Here is a 19,297-nt window from a genome sequence, read left to right as displayed (position 1 = left end):
GGAGCGAGGTCTCCATCTTTTTGGTCCCTCAAAGTAGAAATGTTGAAACTTGACCCATCTCCAGCCGAACATAGATGCTGCTTGCACTTGGTGTTGTGGTCAAGAGGCATTTCTGATCCTCTCAGGCTGTCAAGCTTGAAAGCCTGTCTCTCTCACCAACAGAAGTTGGTCCAATAAAAGATACCACCTCACCCACCTTGTCTCTTTAATATTTTAGAGATGTGATACAAAAAGAATTAGCAAGGTTTAGACCTAGCCTAAATGTGAGGGCCTAGAGAGAAGCCTAAGTTGAAGATGAAGCCCAGGTTACAGGCCTGAGGGACAGAGAGCTCTGTTTTGGCTATGCTGAGCCTGAGCTAGTGGGTAGACATCCACAAGGGGATTTCACAGACAGAAGTCAAGATTTGAGGCTGGGCAGAAGACGACAGGTCTGCAGCAGAGAGCTAGAGCTGTGACTCACTTGCATAGAGATGGTAACTGAATTTCTGTTTGCAGATGAGATAATCCAGAAAAAAAGGTGTAGCGGGAGAAGAGAAGGGGATCCAGGACAAGACCCTGTGAATACTCTCCTCCCACCCAGAAAGCCGTAGAGGAGCGATGAGAAGGATCTGACGAAGGACACACTGATGAAATGATCAGAGGTAGGAGAAGAACTAGGAGAGGACAGAGTCACAGAACCCAATGGAGGACAAGATTTCAAAAAGAGCATGGTCAACTGCATCACAGGCATTGATGCATCAAGGGTGAGGCCGGAGCAGTGGTTCTCACCTTTGCCTATGAAGAGTTCATTAGTGACTTTGGCAAGAGCAGTTTCCGTGGAGTGCAAGGGGTGGAAGCTGGACTGGAGAGGGTCTAGGACAGAAACAGAGAGAGGAATTCCAGATGATCGGGGACACCACATTCAATGAGTTTAGCGATGAAAAAGAGAAGGGACACCCCACACCACAATTCACATAGGAATTTAAGGATGCCATCAAATTCTTCCTGAACAACTCCAAGAGAAACTTTACTACCTCATCCCCCATAACCCCACCCCAGGGACCTTCTACATGCTTCCTAGGATAAACAAACAAGAGAACCCAGACAGACCCATCATATCTGGCCAATGCACTCCTATGAAGGAATAATCAGGACTCTCAGAAACACCATCCTCAGACCACTCACCACCACACTAACCTACCTTTTCTCTCTCACATTACATTTTGTTAGTTTTCTCTTGGAAGAGATTGGTTAGCTCTTGTACACAAAGAGAAGTGGGAGCAGGAGATGGGAGGGCTTGAGAAGCGAAGTAAAAGTGTAGACGAGGCTGAAATTGCAAGCGTGAGATGAAATTAAGTTGAAGAGGTAGAGTTGCTTATCTAGGAAGATGGCAGAACTGAAGGAGGAGAAAATGAATGTGTAGTGGAGAAAGTCAGCCAGGTCATTGGGCTTTCTACCAGCAATGTGCAAGCAGGAGTGGCAGAAGCAGACAGAGGGGGTGAGCTAGGGCAGACCTTGCGATGGGAAACAGGGGCAGAGAGAGTTAAGGGTGGAGGAGAATGAAGCAGCGAGAGAATTAACAGCTAAATTAATGGAAGGGCAGAGAGGGAGGAAGGAGAGGGCTGAGAACAGACATGAATCCTCAGTGCTGATGGACTGGAAGGCACAGAAAGACCAAGACACTGGGTGGAGGGGGGAATGGATACTGCTGAAAGAGACCAGGGGATGGTGAGAGAGAGAGAGAGAGAGAGAGAGAGAAAGAGAGAGAGAGAGAGAGGGGTGGGATGAGAGCAGTGCTTGGTAAGTCAAGTGAACAGCCATTTTGGCAGGCAGGACAATTCAACCAGGGCTGCAGGTCAAATGAAGAGGCGAGGGTGAGGAAACCTGCAGCAAAGGTGTCTGACTCACGTTCAATATGGAAGTTGGTGTCGCAGAGGATGAATGGGAGATTGAGAGAGAGAGAGAAAGAGAGAGAGAGAGACAGGAGTCAAAATCAAAGAGGAAGATGGATAGGTAGGAGCTATGTGGATGGCAGGGGACAGCAGCCTGGAAGCAGCCTGAATGGGAGAGACACCCCAAACCCCTCCATGGTCTGGTCCAGGGATGGGAATGTCAAGAGCATTTTGGCCCCAAACCAAAAAACCTCATTGAATATGGAAATTTCTGTTTGGACTAAAAAGCCCTTTTTTCATTGGGAAAAATAAAAGTTGAATGAATAATTTTGACCAGCTCTAGCAATTAATTACTTTTGATAACTATCAGTTTGGGATCAAATTTACAACCAGTGTCCTAGGAGTAAAATGTTGCTGATGATATCAAAATCCTAAGCAAGTAAATCCTCTATCTGGTCATTTGCTGTTACTATAATATTGTATCCTCAGTAGATACCATTGACCCTAGTCTCAGACAAAGGGAGTTTTAATGCACTACTGGAAGGCACTCAGATGCGATGGTGATGAGCATGGCATAAGAACCTACACAGAATAGAATAGATGAGTGACAATTAAGGTGAATTAAAGTGATCCAACCAATTCACAACTTCCAGTTAGTTATGGTGTAATGTGAGGAGATTGGAAGTGTTTAGTTCTTATCTAACCATGGTGTGTTGTGGAGTTATGACTGAAGCCCTTCAAGTTAATTTATTTTTCTGAATGAGCCAAAACGATAGGAATGCAGAGGTTTAAAGCATTGGACTGAGTTCAAAAGACACATTAATTTCCACTGGGAAATTACTCTTTCACCATTTTGTGTAATTAGAAGAGGAAAATGAAAAACAATTTCAGAAAAGAATTCCCAGCAGCAAAATTTAGGGGAGGAGGGTAGCAGGCTAAGTATTGGATGGGAATGCAAGATTGAGTTTTGCTACTCTGTTTTGCTACAAAACACAGAAATGGTGTAACACTAAATTACTTTTCTAAAGCAGAAATACAAAGTCCGGCTCCATCACCACTGAACACCTACCTGTCAGACAGAGGACTGTGGTCTAGAAGTCAGAATCAGGGATTAGAAGTCAGGGCTCTTCACATGTATTCCCCAGTCTGCTGCAGATTCACTTTATAGAAACTTAGGCAAATCACTTAAAATCTTTTAGCCTCAATTTTCCTATTTGTTAAAAAGGAGGAAAAAATCTAGTCACATGGGGAGTCCCAAGGTATAATTGATGTTTGGAAAACATTTTTGAGATCCCTGGATGAAAAGGTCATTAGATGTAGTTGTACTATGAAGTGGTCTTTTATGGGGATGCTCAGAGAAGGATTAGCTGAAGTTAACACACCTAAGTCTTCCTATACGAGTACTTATAACAAACTATATTACCAATACCACTGGGCAGCTACAACCAGTGGAGCTGCAGAAGTTCCAAAAATCTTAGCATGGAAAAAAGACCTTGGAGCCAGATGCATGCAGGAAAGGCTGGGGAAGTTCATACATTCACTGTCTTTATGTATCTGTTCTGCGAACTGAAACAGAAAATAAGTTTCCAGGGCTGTCCATTTGGCACAATTCACGAGTACTAAACAAAGTTTACATTAAAAAAAGACCATAAACTTTAAACAGTTCCACAAAGTGGCATTTGACAGTCCTTCCAATGGGGACACTTCTTAAAATGTAGGATGAAGATAATATTTACAGCTGGCAGAGCGTTGCAAAAGGGGAATGGGGAAGTTAGCAAGGAAAGACTGATGTATTCTTACCCTGGAGAGTCTCAGAGGCAGATACACATTAGAATGTCACAGCTCTAATTCAAACAAAATCATTCTGGGGAGCCATTGTGTCCCCATCAACTTTCCCACAGGCCAGCATCCTGTTTCTAGGGCCCTACATTCACCTGAAATCTCCACACATCCTGCCCCATTTTGTGGACTAGAAGTAAGGTCCCTGGCCATATGCGGCACATTAGACTACATGGCAAGGACCGAGGAATTATAAAGCACTGCCCAGTCCAATCTAAGACAGCATCAGAGAGAGATCTCCAGTGTGCTACCTCTACACCATACATCCCCGAACACCCTGCACCAAGAGGTCATGCCAAAGAGCTGTGTCTGGGCCTTCTACAGTACAAACTTGATCTCATTTCAAAAGCACTTCAGAAACGTGGGTGTATTTGTATTGTTTCTTTCACAAATCCAGAGAGAGGAGTTGAGATTTATTAATATGGTCACAGCAGATCACCATGGTAACGTGCAATCCCAACAACAACTGAATCCAGTGTCACTGAGCTCTCTGCACTGCCTCTGAATAGAAGCTGAATGGACAGCTCCATGAAATGGGGCTGAAACGCAGCTTATTAACACTGGGTAAACTTTGCACTCTGAACATCCGTTCCCCCTCTGTGACGAAGTGAGACTGTTCTTAATGTTTCCTCTGAATACTGTAGGGGTGCCTCAGTTTCCCCTATGCATTTCTTAAGTCTCTAGGTGGTGGGATAAGGGGGTGTAATTGTTGCAGAACAAAGGGTCAGTGTACATAGATGGCCGACACTCTGTCTCCTGGCAACTGATGGCCTGGGCCCTTCCCCACTGCAAGGTGATAGCTAAAGGATTGGAGAACAAAGGACTCAGGTGACCTCCTGACCCAGGAAAGGGACAAAGCTCAGAGGAGGAGGGGCTGGAGGATGAGTCAGTTTGGGCTGACTGGGGATGTGGAGTGAAGTGCAGATGTGGTTGTCTGGCTCACTGCCCCCCAAAATGGACCCGGCTAAGGGGTCCTGTTCTCTGTACCTACAAGCTCTGTTTTAGACCATGTTCCTGTCATCTAATAAACGTCTGTTTTACTGGCTGGCTAAAAGTCACGTCTGACTGTGAAGTTGGGGTGCAGGACCCTCTGGCTTCCCCAGGACCCTGCCTGGGCGGACTCGCTGTGGGAAGCGCACGGAGGAGCAGAGGATGCTGAATGCTCTGAGCTCAGACCCAAGAAGACAGAAGCTGTGTGAGCTTTTTGCCCTGAAGACAGGCTTAGTCTGGGGCAGGGGGGGTGTCACGGAGTCCCCGGGCAATGCTCTAGAACGGCTCCCTACGAAGCCAGGCAGGACTCTTCACCAGAGTCCTGCCTGGCTTTGTAGGGAGCAGTTCCAGAGCATTACCCAGGGACTCCGTGACACCCCCCCCCCCCCGCCCCAGACTAGAGCATGTTCACATGCAAGAGGGAATGGTGTGAGGAAAAGGAAACAGAGAGAGGGAGAAGGAGGGGAAAATAGATAAATACTGAAAATGGGAAGGGGGTTGTGGTTTAGACGATTTTCGTCTCCATTCGGTTTACTTCAAAAATGCTACCTGGCTTTAAAAATGCCAGCAGCTCCTTTAACCTGACAGCAGAAGGGAAGAGACCAAAACAATGTTTTCGTCAGGAGTGGTGTGCTGCAGTTTGACTTTGGGGGGGGGGGGTGCTGGGGGGGGGTAGGGACGAGAGCGGTGACTTCTGGCATCCAAGCTGCAGAAGATGGACTTGAACTGCTGCTGTTTGGAGGCAATGAGATTAGCTGGAACAGCAGGGAAGGGAGAAGACCAGAAGAGGTTTGAAGAGTTTAGGTGGTATGGCTTAAAGGGGCAGGGGCGGGAGCAAAACTAGCACAGTTGGGAAGAAGGAACAAAACTAAGTGGGTGGGGAGGAAGGGAAGAGGAAAAGGGACACGGCTGTGTACTCAGTTACTCTGTACTTGGCACCACTGCGAGCTTCTGGTTCTCTGCTGCCCCCCTGGAAGTCAGGACATTATTGCTGCACAGTGCTCAGAGAGAAAGTCAGGATTCTCCTTCAGCTGCTGCTGTCGTGCTGAAGGGGCTGAGGGAGGGGGCAACCACTCCTTGCTGCTCAACAATGTCTCCGCCTCATAAGTCCACTCCAAAAAAATAAAAACACTGCGCTGGAAGACCTGCCACATGCAAGCAGTTGGAGGGACTGAGACTGGTGCAGGGTGAAGTGAGACACTCTTTCTCCCTTCCTTTCTCCACCCACCCCCCACACCTCCACCCCCTTCCCTCTCACAGCTGGGCACACTGCCTCTCACAGCATGCCAAGCCACTTCTGGCCTGGCGGGGGAGATCCCAGCGATTAACTCTAGGGTATCCTGCGTGGCCACTAGATTACCAGGTTTTGGCGCAGGGCACTTTTTCCACCCCACCTTTTATATAGCTGAGTTATAAGCCACTGAGAACAGGGGAATGGCAACAGGCCAGTTGCTCTGCTGGAGATCCCAGCTCTCCTTTACCTCCAGGCACAAGTGCAATGAGCCTGTTGGTCTCAGCTTGCCATCTAGTGGACAACAGCCTACATGGCAATTCACCACACCCAAATCTTTTCTTCCTCTCCATTTTGTGTTTTTCCTGGTGGAGAACCCCTCCCACAGCATTTCAGCCCCTGCCTCCTCTACTGGCCTTTCCTTCCAAACACTGCGAGAGCAACGTGGCATCCAGCTGCTGTAGTCTTAGCGGCAGAGCATCCTGTTGCATACTGTACGTAAGACTGGCAGACGTTTGTATAGTCTTTTGCTCTTCTGGTTCTGGAAAGAGCAAGCTCAAAAGGAACAGAGTTCTGTGCTAGGCAGGCTACTTACATTCCTGGGATTGTTAACCATCTTCTCCATCTATAGCCTAACCACATATGCAGGTAAATAAGAGTGTGTATGACCTTAACAATAAAAGCAGAGCTTTCTCTTAGGGCCAGAACAACAGCTGTATTAGCAGAGTGAGATGCCATTTAACAGGGCTGTCAGAAGACAACACCAGTGCATGGCTTCGAGGGTTACAAAGGAGTCTGTAGGAGGAGCAGATAGCACAAGCAGAGTCACTTTGCAAAGACCAGAATGGATCTTATATACACTTTTAGTGGGTCCTTTGAAACAGATTTCAGGAGGAAAATTATGCTACATGCTAAATATGAGCCTGCTTCTGTAGAGCTGCAGGTGGCTCAGCATCTCTGAAAAAATCAAGCCTTATGTGGTCCCTTTAAGGTGCCTAGTGCTCTCGGCTCCCACTAACTTCACGAAATTTGAGGGCTGTCAGCACCTTGCCGGATCTGGCACTGGCAGAGACCACATGCTCACTAACAGATTGCAAGTTTTTCGTGCAGCTCAGCAGTTACAGAACTGAGGCTCCGGGTAGGTCTACACTGCAGTTGGAGGTGTGACTGCAGCTCAGGTAGGCACAACTGTGCTAGCTTTAATCTAACTAGTGCGGCTAAAAATAGCAGCGAAAATGAAGCAACACAGATCCTACAATGGGCTAGGAACTTGAGTAAATAGCCAGAGTTCCAGGTATGCTGTTCAGCTAATGCTGAAGCCCTTGCCACCACGCCTTCACTGCTACTTTTAGCCACACTAGCTAGATTAAAGGTAGCAAGGGGTGTCTACATGACCTGCAATCACCTCTGATTGCAGCATAGGCATACGTGTGTGTGTGTGTGTGTGTGTGTGTGTGTGTGTGTGTGTGTGTGTGTGTGTGTGTGTGTGTGTGTGTGTGTGCCCAGATCAAGCAATTTATCCATGCATTGAAGTGGCATGCTGAGGACTGTTGAGTGTGTGTGTGTGTGTGTGTGTGTGTGTGTGTGTGTGTGTCCAGATCAAGCAATTTATCCATGCATTGAAGTGGCATGCTGAGGACTGTTGAAACTCCTTATGCCATTTGGCTATTGACAGTGGATTCACTATAATCTCAGAGCAGCAGGCTGTAGTTATTAAGGTCAGGTGCACGGAGCAACTTCAAAAAAAAATTAATCCAAAATGGAATCTAATAATCCCGGAAGATCAAACAAAAAGTTCAGTATGGGTTAGATTTGAATGGATGGAATAGACTGTGGGCCTCCGTTAGTTCAACCCTAACCACGACTGAGCTTTCTAAAGTTCTCAGCACTGACAAATGGGGCCGGATTTTCCACAAGAGCTCTGTGCCTGTTTAGGAACCTGAACAAAGCAACCAGAAGTGCTCAGAACACAGCAGATAATACAGTGGGGGAGGCTGCCCTTTGGAAAAATCGGGCCCTAACATCTATTATTAATTCTCTCCACGAGTTATCCTGGTGAACTTTTGGAAGGTTGTCAGAATGGAACCGGAGAACCTTTTGATGTTAGTTTATCACTAGGTTTCATTCATTGCGTTATGGATTTATTAATTAATTAATAAAGAGTGCCTAAAAGCATGCTAGGGGTTTCTCAGAATGCAGACACCGTCCTTGCCCACCCAAGCTGGTAAACTATATTAAGGAATTAAACAGAAAGAAAAACAAAAGGGAAAAAATGGACAAGAAAGTCCTGTTTTTGTAACTTCATTTCAGTCCTGTTTTTGTAACTTCATTTAATTTCTTCTTCAACACTAGGAAGAACACAAAGCAAGGATTGGCACGGATTGCCTCAGCATAACCAAGGAGATGGCCTATTTTGGTTTACAGCAATGACAACCAGTTCCAAGAAGTGACTTCCACCCAAAATGATCAATATAAAAGTATCTCAGTGTTTTATTTGCTCTCCCACTTTTTTTTTTTTTGAAGGGCAATTACCATTTACCTACTAAGACAGAGCTGCTCAGATCTTCCTGTACCATATTTTGTCCCCTAGAATTCCAGGATGTTACATTCCCCTTTTAACAACACAGTTTTGTAGCTATAAACTGGTCAAGGCCATGCAATGAGTTAATATAGCTCAGCCAGGATGTGACTTATGGACTAAGCTATTTTTTTGTTTGTTTTAAGAGACAAGGTGGGTGAAGTAATATCTTTTATTGGACCAACTTCTGATGGTGAGAGAGGCAAGCTTTCAAGTCACACAGAGTTCTTCTTCAGCTGTGGGAAAGGTGCTCTGAGCATCACAGCACAATGCTAAACAATATGTTCCACCTGGCATTTTGCTGTGACACTTGGAGTACCTTCCTCAGACCTGAAGAAGAGCTCTGCATGGCTCAAAAGCTGGTCTCTCTCACCACCAGAAGTCGGTCCACTAAAATATATTACCTCAGCCACCTTGTCTCTCTAATATCCTGTGACCAACACAGCTACAACTACACTCATTTTTCTTGACAAATAGATTTTAACACCTCAAGTTCCAAACACTTCAGGAAAGTTGTCCCACATTTCAGGATGTGTTTATATGAAGATGATCTTCAGGGCTCTGATCACTAGTGTTTTGGAAAGCAGTAACAAGGTAACACTGACCCTATGATCTCTCCTCTGGCTGGCATGCTCGGTGCAGACTTGGCAAGGAAAGCCCCACTCTTACTAAAATGCTTATCTTGTTCTGTTCTCTGCCACAAAGCAAACAGCCTAATTTATGCCTCTTAATCCCACAATTTACCACAGTCACCTTTATGAGAACAAACATTTTATCTTTGATTCAGTATAAAGAAGAAGCACTAGCTCCCACAATACATACATTTCAATATTTGACTTGGGGGGCGGGGAGACCGGTAAATTTTAATGCTGAAAAAATTAACAAAAAGCCAGTTTAAATGTTCTGTGTTGAGACGAAGACTTCCTTTTTTCTAGCTCCATTGAATGATATAAATCAAAGGAAACTTGTGATTTTTAGTACAACTAATTACACTAGTGAAAGCTAATAGGAAGCTAAAGTCATATCTATCTGACTTGCTCTTAGCACTGAAGGTATGGTAAATCTTTTTGAATTTGTTAAAATATCTTGGCTAATAACTCACATTCCATATTTAGTCCTGGTTAAATAGTAGCACTGCATTGGTTTTTAGTTTTAAAGTAAGTGCAATTAAAAAAAATTCAACTGAATCCATTTTAATATTGTTACACACTGGGCTTCTAAATTTGTTCATGGAATTATATCCAACACTATCAATTTTTTTCAAGCAAGAAAACACTGGAAGTGAGATCAGCTTCTTTTCTAGGGCAGTAAAATAAAGTAAGAAAAAAAAAGAATCACAATGCATAGTTCTGGGAGTCTAGGGGTTAAACTTACTTATTGTGCAAAGCAAACTTTGTGGGGTAAACCTAACAACTGACATCCTGGTGTCAAGACAAAACCACACAAAACAAATTTACAACCCAATTTCCTGTAACTTTAGAGACGGGGAGGAGGTGAATCAAGGACAAGGAATCTGCCTTATCCACCAACTTTACAGAGCTTTCATCACTAATGCCTTATGACTGCAATTCTGCACGATGCTTCAGTAGGCGAGAGTGCCAGTGGTGTACACGGATGGCCAGTTCAAAGTGCTATAAACATCCATCAGTCGTTGCATCTCCAAAACGATAACCTGCATAGCTAGATGTACTAAACCAGTGTTTTTCAAATCGTGAGTCGCAGCATGTAAGGCGCTGAGTCGCCTTGCTCTGGTCAGCACTGCCGACTGGGACGTTTAAAGTCCCGTCGGCGGTGCTGCCCAGCTAAGGCAGGCCAGTGCCTACCTTTTCTGACACCATGCTTCACCCCAGAAGCAGCCAGCAGCGGGTCCGGCTTCTAATCAGGGGGACCATGGGGCTCTGCATGCTGCCCCTGCCCCGAGCACTGGCTCTACACTCCCATTGGCCGGTTTCCGGGGGAAGAGAGGTGGTGCCTGTGGGCGAGAGCTGCGCAGAGCCGCTTGCGCGCCTCCACCTAGGAGCCAGACCTGCTGCTGGCCACTTCCAGGACGCAGCGCGGTCCGCGGTGCCAGGACAGGTGGGAAGCCTGCCTCTGCACCCTGGCTGCACCTCTGACCGGGAGCCACCAGAGGTACGTCCGCGCTCCAACTCTGGGCCGCAATCCCGGGCTGCAATCCCCTGCCCCAGCCCTGACACCCCCCTCCAGCCAGAGCCCCCTCTTACACACCAAACCCCTCATCCCTGGCCCCACTGCTCAGCCTGCACCCCCAGCCCTGACCCCCCTCCCTGCACCTCAACTCCCTGCCCCAGCCCTGAACCTCTTCCTACACCCTGAATCCCTCATTTCTGTCCCCACCCCACAGCCCTCACCCCCATACCCCAACCCTCTGCCCCAGCCCTGAGCCCCCACACACACCCCAAACCCCTCATCTCCAGCTCCACTGGGTCACAGGCATCAACAATTTTCTTCAGCTTGGTCCCCAGAAAAAAAGTTTGAAAACCACTGTACTACACTAGCAAGCCACCTAAACAGATGGGCATTACGGGGAAGAAAATAAATGTGCAGTGGACAGTATGAAGGACTGGTTTTGAACTAGTTCACATAAAACTAGGGCCCCCAGCAGGAAATCTGGGCTACTCAGTATAATTTACTATTTTATAGCACTTTTTGCATGTGTGGCACTTTACAAACAAGTAAAAGACAAGGTCACCGACCAGAGGTGTTTATAATCTGTGGCACCGATCCTGTAATCCTAACAGACTGACCCTACCATCTGTGCAAAACCTGATGCAGTCAACAGGACGAAACCTGGGTGAATGGATCTGTGTAAGCAACTGAAGGACCACAGGGCTTATATCATAGAAGGTTAGGGTTGGAAGGGACCTCAGGAGGTCATCTAGTCCAACCCCCTGCTTGAAGCAGGACCAATCCTCAATTTTTGCCCCAGATCCCTAAATGGCCCCCTCAAAGATTGAACTCACAACCCTGGGTTTAGCAGGCCAATGCTCAAACCACTGAGCTATCCCACAAACAACAAGGTACAGTGAAGCTATCCTCACAACAAAAAGGTACAGTGAAGTTGGGGTAGGGAGAGTAGAAGATTAGAAGGACAAGAGAAGGGCAATTTGTGATCATGTCATGTGTTTTACTGTACATGTCTTGTTCGCTCTTTTAATTGAGTGTGCTATTTTTATTATTGCCGTTAGGAGGAGGAAGCAATATTACCATCTCACTTCTGTAGCAGCCACTGCAGAAACCAGATGGGTTGTAATTTAAAAGCGAAAAGACAGCTCACATATGGGAGCCAGAGAACTTGGTTTGAATTATATACAAATACTTTCTTAATAGGATTGCTTCCAGCTAGACAAGAAGCAAAGGGAAGGACTGGCTATCATGTACCAAAAAGGGGTCCCAAAAACTCAGGGGGAAAAGGAAGGGATGGGATGTGCTGGGCTTTTAGCATTATCACATACACCCAGTTGGACTAACCCCATTTCTTTCTGGTGTCTGCCAACTTTCCCTCTATGCATGAAGCCTTCCTCAGGAGACTGTTCCTGGAAATGAGGAGTCCTTAGCTACAATTAAGCACTACCCAGAACTCAGTTTTAGTGTCAGAGTTCCATGGGGAGGCAGGAGGGAAAATCAGTATTTCATATGTTTGAGTAACTGATTAAACATCACAGTTTCTCCAAGTCTTGAAGAGTTTACAGGAATCAGTGAGGAAATGCCGTATTTTAATAGTAACCAGGACACATACACTTAAGCCTTTTGGTTTCTTGAACCATTGCAACCAGTCCAAGAGTCAGGTTTTGGCCTGACCAAAACTAGCCTTTGCTATGCAACCACCCCCTAAATTGTTACAACAGGTGTCCAGCCCGCTGCATACAGGCATGTTTCACCTTTGCTTACTCACCACTTCTCTACACACAGCCAGCATCAGATAAGCAACCAATACAGTCATTGCCCTAATGAATCAGACCCAAGGTCCATCTAAATCAATATCCTGTCTTTCACAGCAGCCAGCACCGGATGCTTTGGAGGAAGCTGAGAGACACCCACAGTGGGTAGATATGGTCTCATCCTGATCTGAAATAGACAGAGACTAACTTAAACCCTGAAGCATGAGGTCAAAAACTCTTCCAAAATGTATAGCTATTGATGACAACAACTCCAGATATTCTTGTTATCTACATAAATGTCCAATTCCTTTGTGAACCTTGCTAAATTCTAAGCCCCAGTGACTTCCTGTGGCAATGGAGACCTACAGTCTAATTATGCACTTCCTTTATCAATTTTGAACACAGTGTCTTTTAAATGGTGAACATTTTGAAATGTGAGGGTCACAACCTTAAAATGTTGCCCAAGAGTTTAAAGAGCACCTGCAGTCATGCAATTTGAGCTTCATCTCAACCACTGCTTTAATCCTTAGGTAATAATTTTCTACTTCGGGCCTCAAATCGGATTGGTATTTATATTACATAGGAACTAACCTTGACTGTTCATTACTGTGCTGTAACACATAGTGCTAGAATCAAAATTACAACAGGAAACCCATGCATTATCAATATTAAAATTCCTCCACATTAACCAGCAGAAGTGGCTGGATGAAGGGAAACCTCCATCTTCTCCCCTGCTTGTGAAACCCATTCGCTGTGCTCCTTTGGCAAAGCAGGAGTCAACACAATCACAAGATGTGAGCCACTGAAGGAGGAGGTGTAGCACTATGACTCTTACTGAAACACTGTAAAGTCCCCTGAGCACAGCAGGCCCCAGAAAACCCTGCCAATCACACACTCTATATGTTCTTCCTTAGATCTTGTTGCTGCGCCTTCCTGCTACCACAACACAACAGCACGGGAGCTATTTGTGCTAGTTTAGCCTATGTTCCACAGGAGCAAAGGTAGCCAGAGCCTTCAAGCCATTTAAGCACAGGAGATAGAGTATTACCTCAAATATTTAACCAGAGTTTTAAAGGAGTCTCGTGCCAGAACCAGAGAGCTGCCCCATGGATACCGTGCCCATGGAGGTTGGCAAATTCAGCATGACACACGGCTTCACAGCAGACAACTGAGCTATCAAAAGAGCCTTTTGAGTCTTCTCAACCGGTATTCATTACTGTCCCTTCTTACCGGTTCCCGGCCATCCATAGCTTCCATCCAAAGCTTTCGGTCCTCTTCAGAAAGTGCTTGCATGGTGATCACACCAGGCCTGTGGAGAAGAAAGAAACACTGAAAGTGAAAAAAGAAAAAGAGGAATTAAAAAAAAAATAAAAAAAAATAAAAAAAAAATCAATCAATCAATCTCATCAGGTGGACCAGACAAAAGGGAAAGATACATTTGACATAAGGTTCAAGAAGATCCCTTCTGTGCTCCAGACCTGGACTTTGAAACAAATTAAATTAAGCCTCAAGGCATCCACCCAATGTTTTACAGGAGAACTAATATAATACTGGAATAGGACATTTGACAACAAATTCTTCTCTCCCCTAGCCTGGTACAACTCTATTGACTTCACTTCTACTGCACTGATGTAACTGACAGCAGAGCATGGGCTGTGGGGTTTATTGAAGGTATCCAAAACACAAGGAGCAAGCAGGTTTCAATAATGAATCCAAGGACATTAAGGGTTCACAATAACCTTGGCATGAACACCAGACAACAATTGCATAACAATAGCTTCACTGGAATGAAGCTTCAGTGAAACTTGCACCCTGAACTTGGAGGTCTGAACACCTCCACAAGTTTCCATAGCTGCAAATTGCTACTGATAGTCCAAATTTATACCCACCCACTCTAATGATACCCTAGGTTAAAAAAAATTGTTTTATATTATATGTGTGTCTATATACCAGTGGCTGTGATGGGTTAATTACTTATTCGAATTCATGGATTGCTGCCTGCTCTCCAGCATGGGAATCTCATTTTATTCAGTAAAGTCAACCAGTAGGTTTCAATGGAGATTCATCCCTCTACTACACCCAAACAACACAGGGAAATGCTGATCACTTAAGAACTGTTACTCCTCCCCACGTTGGAGGAGGCAGAGATGAAAGTGAAAGAAGATTTTGTATACTGCTTAATATAAATCCTGATGAGATCTGCTGGCACTGCAACCAGACGGGATCTGCCAGTAACTCATATAAACAACTATCAACAAGGGCCTAGCCGGGCGTTCCTCATTTATCCAGAAACTTTTCCATTCTGTACCCCAGTTGCCACTGTTTGCAAATACAAAAAAAAAAAAATCCAATATTTTAAGTACAACCCAAGTTAAACTTTTATCACTCAGGTTCATACAATCTTTGAACAACATGAAAAGTAGAAAATTCAGACCTCTTATTGCTTTTACACTTGGGAATATACATATTTTCTATTCACTGTAGCGCAAAACGCCCTTTCCCCACACCCTGTTTTCTCTTTTCATTCCTTACTCTTCTTTCCCTATTCACATTCACTTTAACAAGTACCTCTTTCCCCATTTAATCTGGCCACAACCATACCCCAAGGCTGAAGTATATCACAACAGCTCTATGCTGAGATTGATAAGACACCACTCAAAGCAATAGAAAAAGCAGCTTGAATGGTGCAAATATCGTTAAGAACCCTAAGGAGGAAAAACACCTCCGATATTGTGCTTAACACAGCACGTCAGTGTACAGAAGCCTTATGCCTTCCATAACTGGGATCCGGTTCTAAGCCACTTTCACAAAAGTTAGAGAGAATTTACATCCTGGGACATATAAGCACTGTAAATAATAGCTAGCTCTTCTGTAACATGTTTTTCCTGCAGATCTGAAATTACTTTACAAACAAGGGGCTCATTGATCTCATTTTAGGGATTGGGAAACACACACAGGTGAACTGAACTGCCCAATGCATATGTATTAACCCTCACCCTGGCACTAGCTAGCACCTACTGCAGCACAGAATGCTGTCCTGGGGAGAGAGATGGGCCAGGATAGGGCAGCCTGAGCTAGGAAGGGGGTTCAGAATCTACCCGAAGGAGCAGTTGGAAAAGCTCTTAGAGAAAGAGAAGAGTCAAGACGCTGAGCTAGCAGATGAACCGGAGGCTGGGTAGGAGGTGAGGTGATAAAATAAAAGAACAGGAGAATAAAAGTAGGGGACTGGGAAGTGCGAAGGAGGAAAGGTTTCAGGTCAGGAGAAGCAGAAAATTTAAAAAAAGAAGACAACGACCTGGGTAGGTGAGGAGGCACTATTAGAGAAGGGAAACAGAGGGAAATAAAATCTACAGATCTACCAGAGAAAGAGTATCAAGGGGAAAAAACCTGAAAGGAAATATAATTGGTGAAAAAGAGAGTTGCTCAAAAAGCTGTGGTAGATGAAACAGAACCTGAAAAGGTAAACAAGAAGCCTAAAGTACATGAACGGAGAGAATGACTGTTTAAATATCTGCTGACAGGATACAGTTCAAAAGGTGCCTGATGGACCAGGGAGGGCCCAGTAGGTGAAGAAACCCTGCTTGTGGGTAAACTCAGTGAAAAGAGTTGCACAAGAACATCAAATCTAAACACTGAGCACTTCAAGCCAAAGAGAAGCAAAGAAGCCAGGAGAAGGAAAGCTAATTATACTCTGAAATGATACCGTATATTGTTAAGTAATCTCTTTTGTTGTGGTTAACAACAATGCATTTGGTACAAACTGCTCAGCGTGTACAAGCTCATAAAAGGTTAATGAGTTGGTAAGCTATAGTTTATTATTACAAGTAGTAAGTCTGGTAACGTTCTATATTATTTATGCTCAAGGTACAATTTTGGGTTTTTTCCTTATAAAGTTCTAAAAATTTAAAATGATCCCTTTTGTCTTGGTTTGCCTCTGCCTCTCCTCAAAGGCAGCATAGCCTAGTTTAGCAGGTCACTATACAGGGGGCAGGCTGGGAATAGAATCAGGTCTGTAGATACCCAGTTCAGTGCTCTATCCACTGGACCACACTGCCTTTGTAAAATCTTTTTTTTTTTTTTTTAGACTACCTGTTCCTTTTGCAGGATTGAAACATGGTTTAACACTGTGCACAAAAAGCATGAGGATCCTCAACACGATTGAGGACTTTTAGCATGCCCAAGAACTTGGATGAAATTCTGCATTAGAGGAAGCAACATATGAAGTGTGCTGCCAAGACCAGGGAGTGGCAACGGGCTTTGTAGGAGTGTGTCATGAAGGTTTATTTAAACAGGATACAATTTAATGATTTGGTTTTTAATGTGATCCTACAAATCCTAATTTATACTTCTGCAATCAGTGACTGCAAACTATCTGAGATGGCCCCAGTTACTGTCAACTTTGAAAGTCTGTATCAATATCCGAGTATAGTGCGTTCAGGTTTCCAAAAGAACATCAGTGAAGCCAAGTCACATGCTGCCTCATTGGGATTCAAAACAAGTAAACAGAGTCTAACTACTGTGCTGCTTTCATGAAGCCAAGTTATGGGGAACATGATGCCTCATTCTGAATTTGATGTTTGAGATAGTGTATAGGGTGCGAGGTTTTCCCCTTGACAAGTTATTTTCAGTCCCTTTATTATTACAGCTCACTTTTCGTGACTGAAATGTACAGCTTCCCTGATAACAGGGAAAATACAACCACGCAATGGTAGGAGGCTCGGGGAGGAGACTGAATGCATTCGGAAAAGTGTGTCGGAACTCTCCTTGCAGGAATATTTGGGTGTCGTCACTCACAAAAACGATTTAACCAGAGGACTTCTGACATTCATCTTTGTATACATGGCAAGTGCTCCAGCCCCAGAACTGCAGCAAAACTCAATATGAAGGATCACTGCTCTCTGTAGCAAAATACAGCTCGTGAGTCAAGAAAAGAACAAGCACACTGACATCACAGGCTTTATTCTGGCTGCTGTCAGAAGAGTGTTCAGGACACCACATGTCTTCCTTTTGGTATTACATCTCCAGTAACAGGCAAGGGCTGTGAGAACCTGAGTTTCCAACATGCACTGCTCCGAGATGATTCAACAGGTGAATGAAAGCTGCATGACTGTAATGATGTCTATTTGACATCTGACAAGAGCAGAGCCTCTGCTAGCCAGTAAAACATTACTAAGAGACTCCATTTTAGACCGATTGATGTTTCTGATCCTTTTTCTGCAGCTTTGGGGCACCTATAAACAAGCAGCAGAGGACCAAGCCCAAACCCTGCAATCCACTCTCTCAAATATCATGTTGCCAATAGACAATTCACCAAGGACTATTACAGACACAAAGCCAGTCTCAGTTTACCCCGTAGAGGACAAGGGCTGCTCAGGCTTGCAACAAGTTTCGGCCCAAGTAATCCAGAAAGAATGTATGTTATCTTTGTTAATCCCCTCGGTAAGTCAGTCAGTACTCACAGGCTTAGTGCTTTGGAAGTTTCTCTATTTTCAAAAGGAGAGGAAACCACTGAAGAAGCTTCGCTCCATTTGGAAAAGAAACACGTCTTTAAACCCTATCCCAGTACTGTCAAAACAAGGAACAAAGCTCTGTACCTGGTAGACAAGAGGATTTAACAGTGGAATCAGTACCTAGTGGGTGGATAATTATTAACAGTATTTGCTGAGTGCAGACGATGAACCCTTTCCTAGAAATATCTTTTTGAACTGTGGAAGGTTGGTACCAACCTCTCCCTTGATGGACAGAGATCACAGAGATTATTCAGGAACCCCTAATAAGGTCTCGTAAGGACAACACAGGTTTTTCATGCCCCACATTCTCTCATGCATGGGATAAGAAGTGATAAAAGATGTTTGCTCTGCCTTTAAGCGGATAACAAACCATTGGTGTTTACTTCAAAGTCAGACATTTTAACAATATGGGAGGGGCGAGAGGCTGTGAAACAATTAAAATGCCATTTATATTTTAAATGCATTTGCATTTTCCCCCACATAATTCATTTGCTGAAACATATATTGTGGTGCTTTAGTATACGGAACTGCCTTCCTGGTTGTGGTACATTTTAAAAGATCCCAGCACATTACCTCACTTATTGTTATTTGTACAGTGCCAGCAGCACACTGGGCATTTTACAGACAAGTCTGAAGACAGTCCCTCCCTAGAAGAGCTCACAATTGAAACAACATTCTAAGTACACACAGCTATGGACTCAGCGCCAGCCGGCTCAGTCAGTGAAGCCCCATGTAAAATGAACATTACGGCCAACAGTTTCTAAGAGTGGCTGTTAAGTTTAGATGCTCAGCCTGAGACACTGAGGGGAGCCTCACCCAGATTCCCTCTCTGCCCATCTCACTAAATATAAATTAATACAAATATATTAATACAAATTTATTAATAATTGATTAAAGAAACTTTAATGCATAAGTGTGATGGGGAATACAAACCCCACACTGGAGAGGAAGGGGCTAACGAGCTGCTCTGCAACCAGGTGGCCCCACCCCAGCCCGCCTGAAAAACCTGCATAGGGAACATGAAAAGGGGAGCAGAGTAGCTCAATGGTCGGCAGGAAATGGAGATGAGCGGACCCACACACTGAGCTCCAGAGAAGGAGCACCACGGGCTCTGCCGATGACTGAGACCTGACCAAGCCCACAAAGAAGGGACCTGTGACTCTCTGAAGAACAGAGACCATCTTTGTGTTTCAGTTCTTATCTTTACCTGGTGGGAAGTGATCCATGGAGGCAGCTGCATAACACCCCAGGGTGCAGGATTTAGCTGCCTACCTATCACTGCGCTCTGGACTGGAGTCCAGTGGAGAGGGTGGGCTTAGGCTCCCCTATCAGCCCCTAAAGAGGGACAACTACAGAGGCTTAGCCCTGACATGGGGAAC

The 19,297-nt window shown here is 44.8% G+C and overlaps 1 protein-coding gene across 15 annotated transcripts in view; it reads right to left on the bottom strand.

Moving 5' to 3' along the window:
- ARHGAP26 (Rho GTPase activating protein 26) overlaps positions 1-19,297 on the bottom strand; it is a 327,129-nt gene that overhangs the window by 192,184 nt on the left and 115,648 nt on the right. For all 15 annotated transcript variants that reach the window (XR_012160231.1, XR_012160232.1, XR_012160233.1 and 12 more), the window contains one exon: positions 13,639-13,717. Coding sequence is in view for 8 of the 15 variants with exons in the window: in XM_073355711.1 (XP_073211812.1) it covers positions 13,639-13,717 (79 nt within the window). In the remaining 7 variants the exon portion in view is untranslated. The remainder of the gene's footprint in view (positions 1-13,638; positions 13,718-19,297) is intronic.

This window comes from Lepidochelys kempii, chromosome 8 (genome assembly GCF_965140265.1).
Source record: "Lepidochelys kempii isolate rLepKem1 chromosome 8, rLepKem1.hap2, whole genome shotgun sequence".
In the NCBI taxonomy this organism is placed as follows: Eukaryota; Metazoa; Chordata; order Testudines; family Cheloniidae; genus Lepidochelys; species Lepidochelys kempii.
The sequence above is the reverse complement of the archived record's forward strand: the minus strand, read 5'-3'. Positions and strand labels throughout refer to the sequence as shown.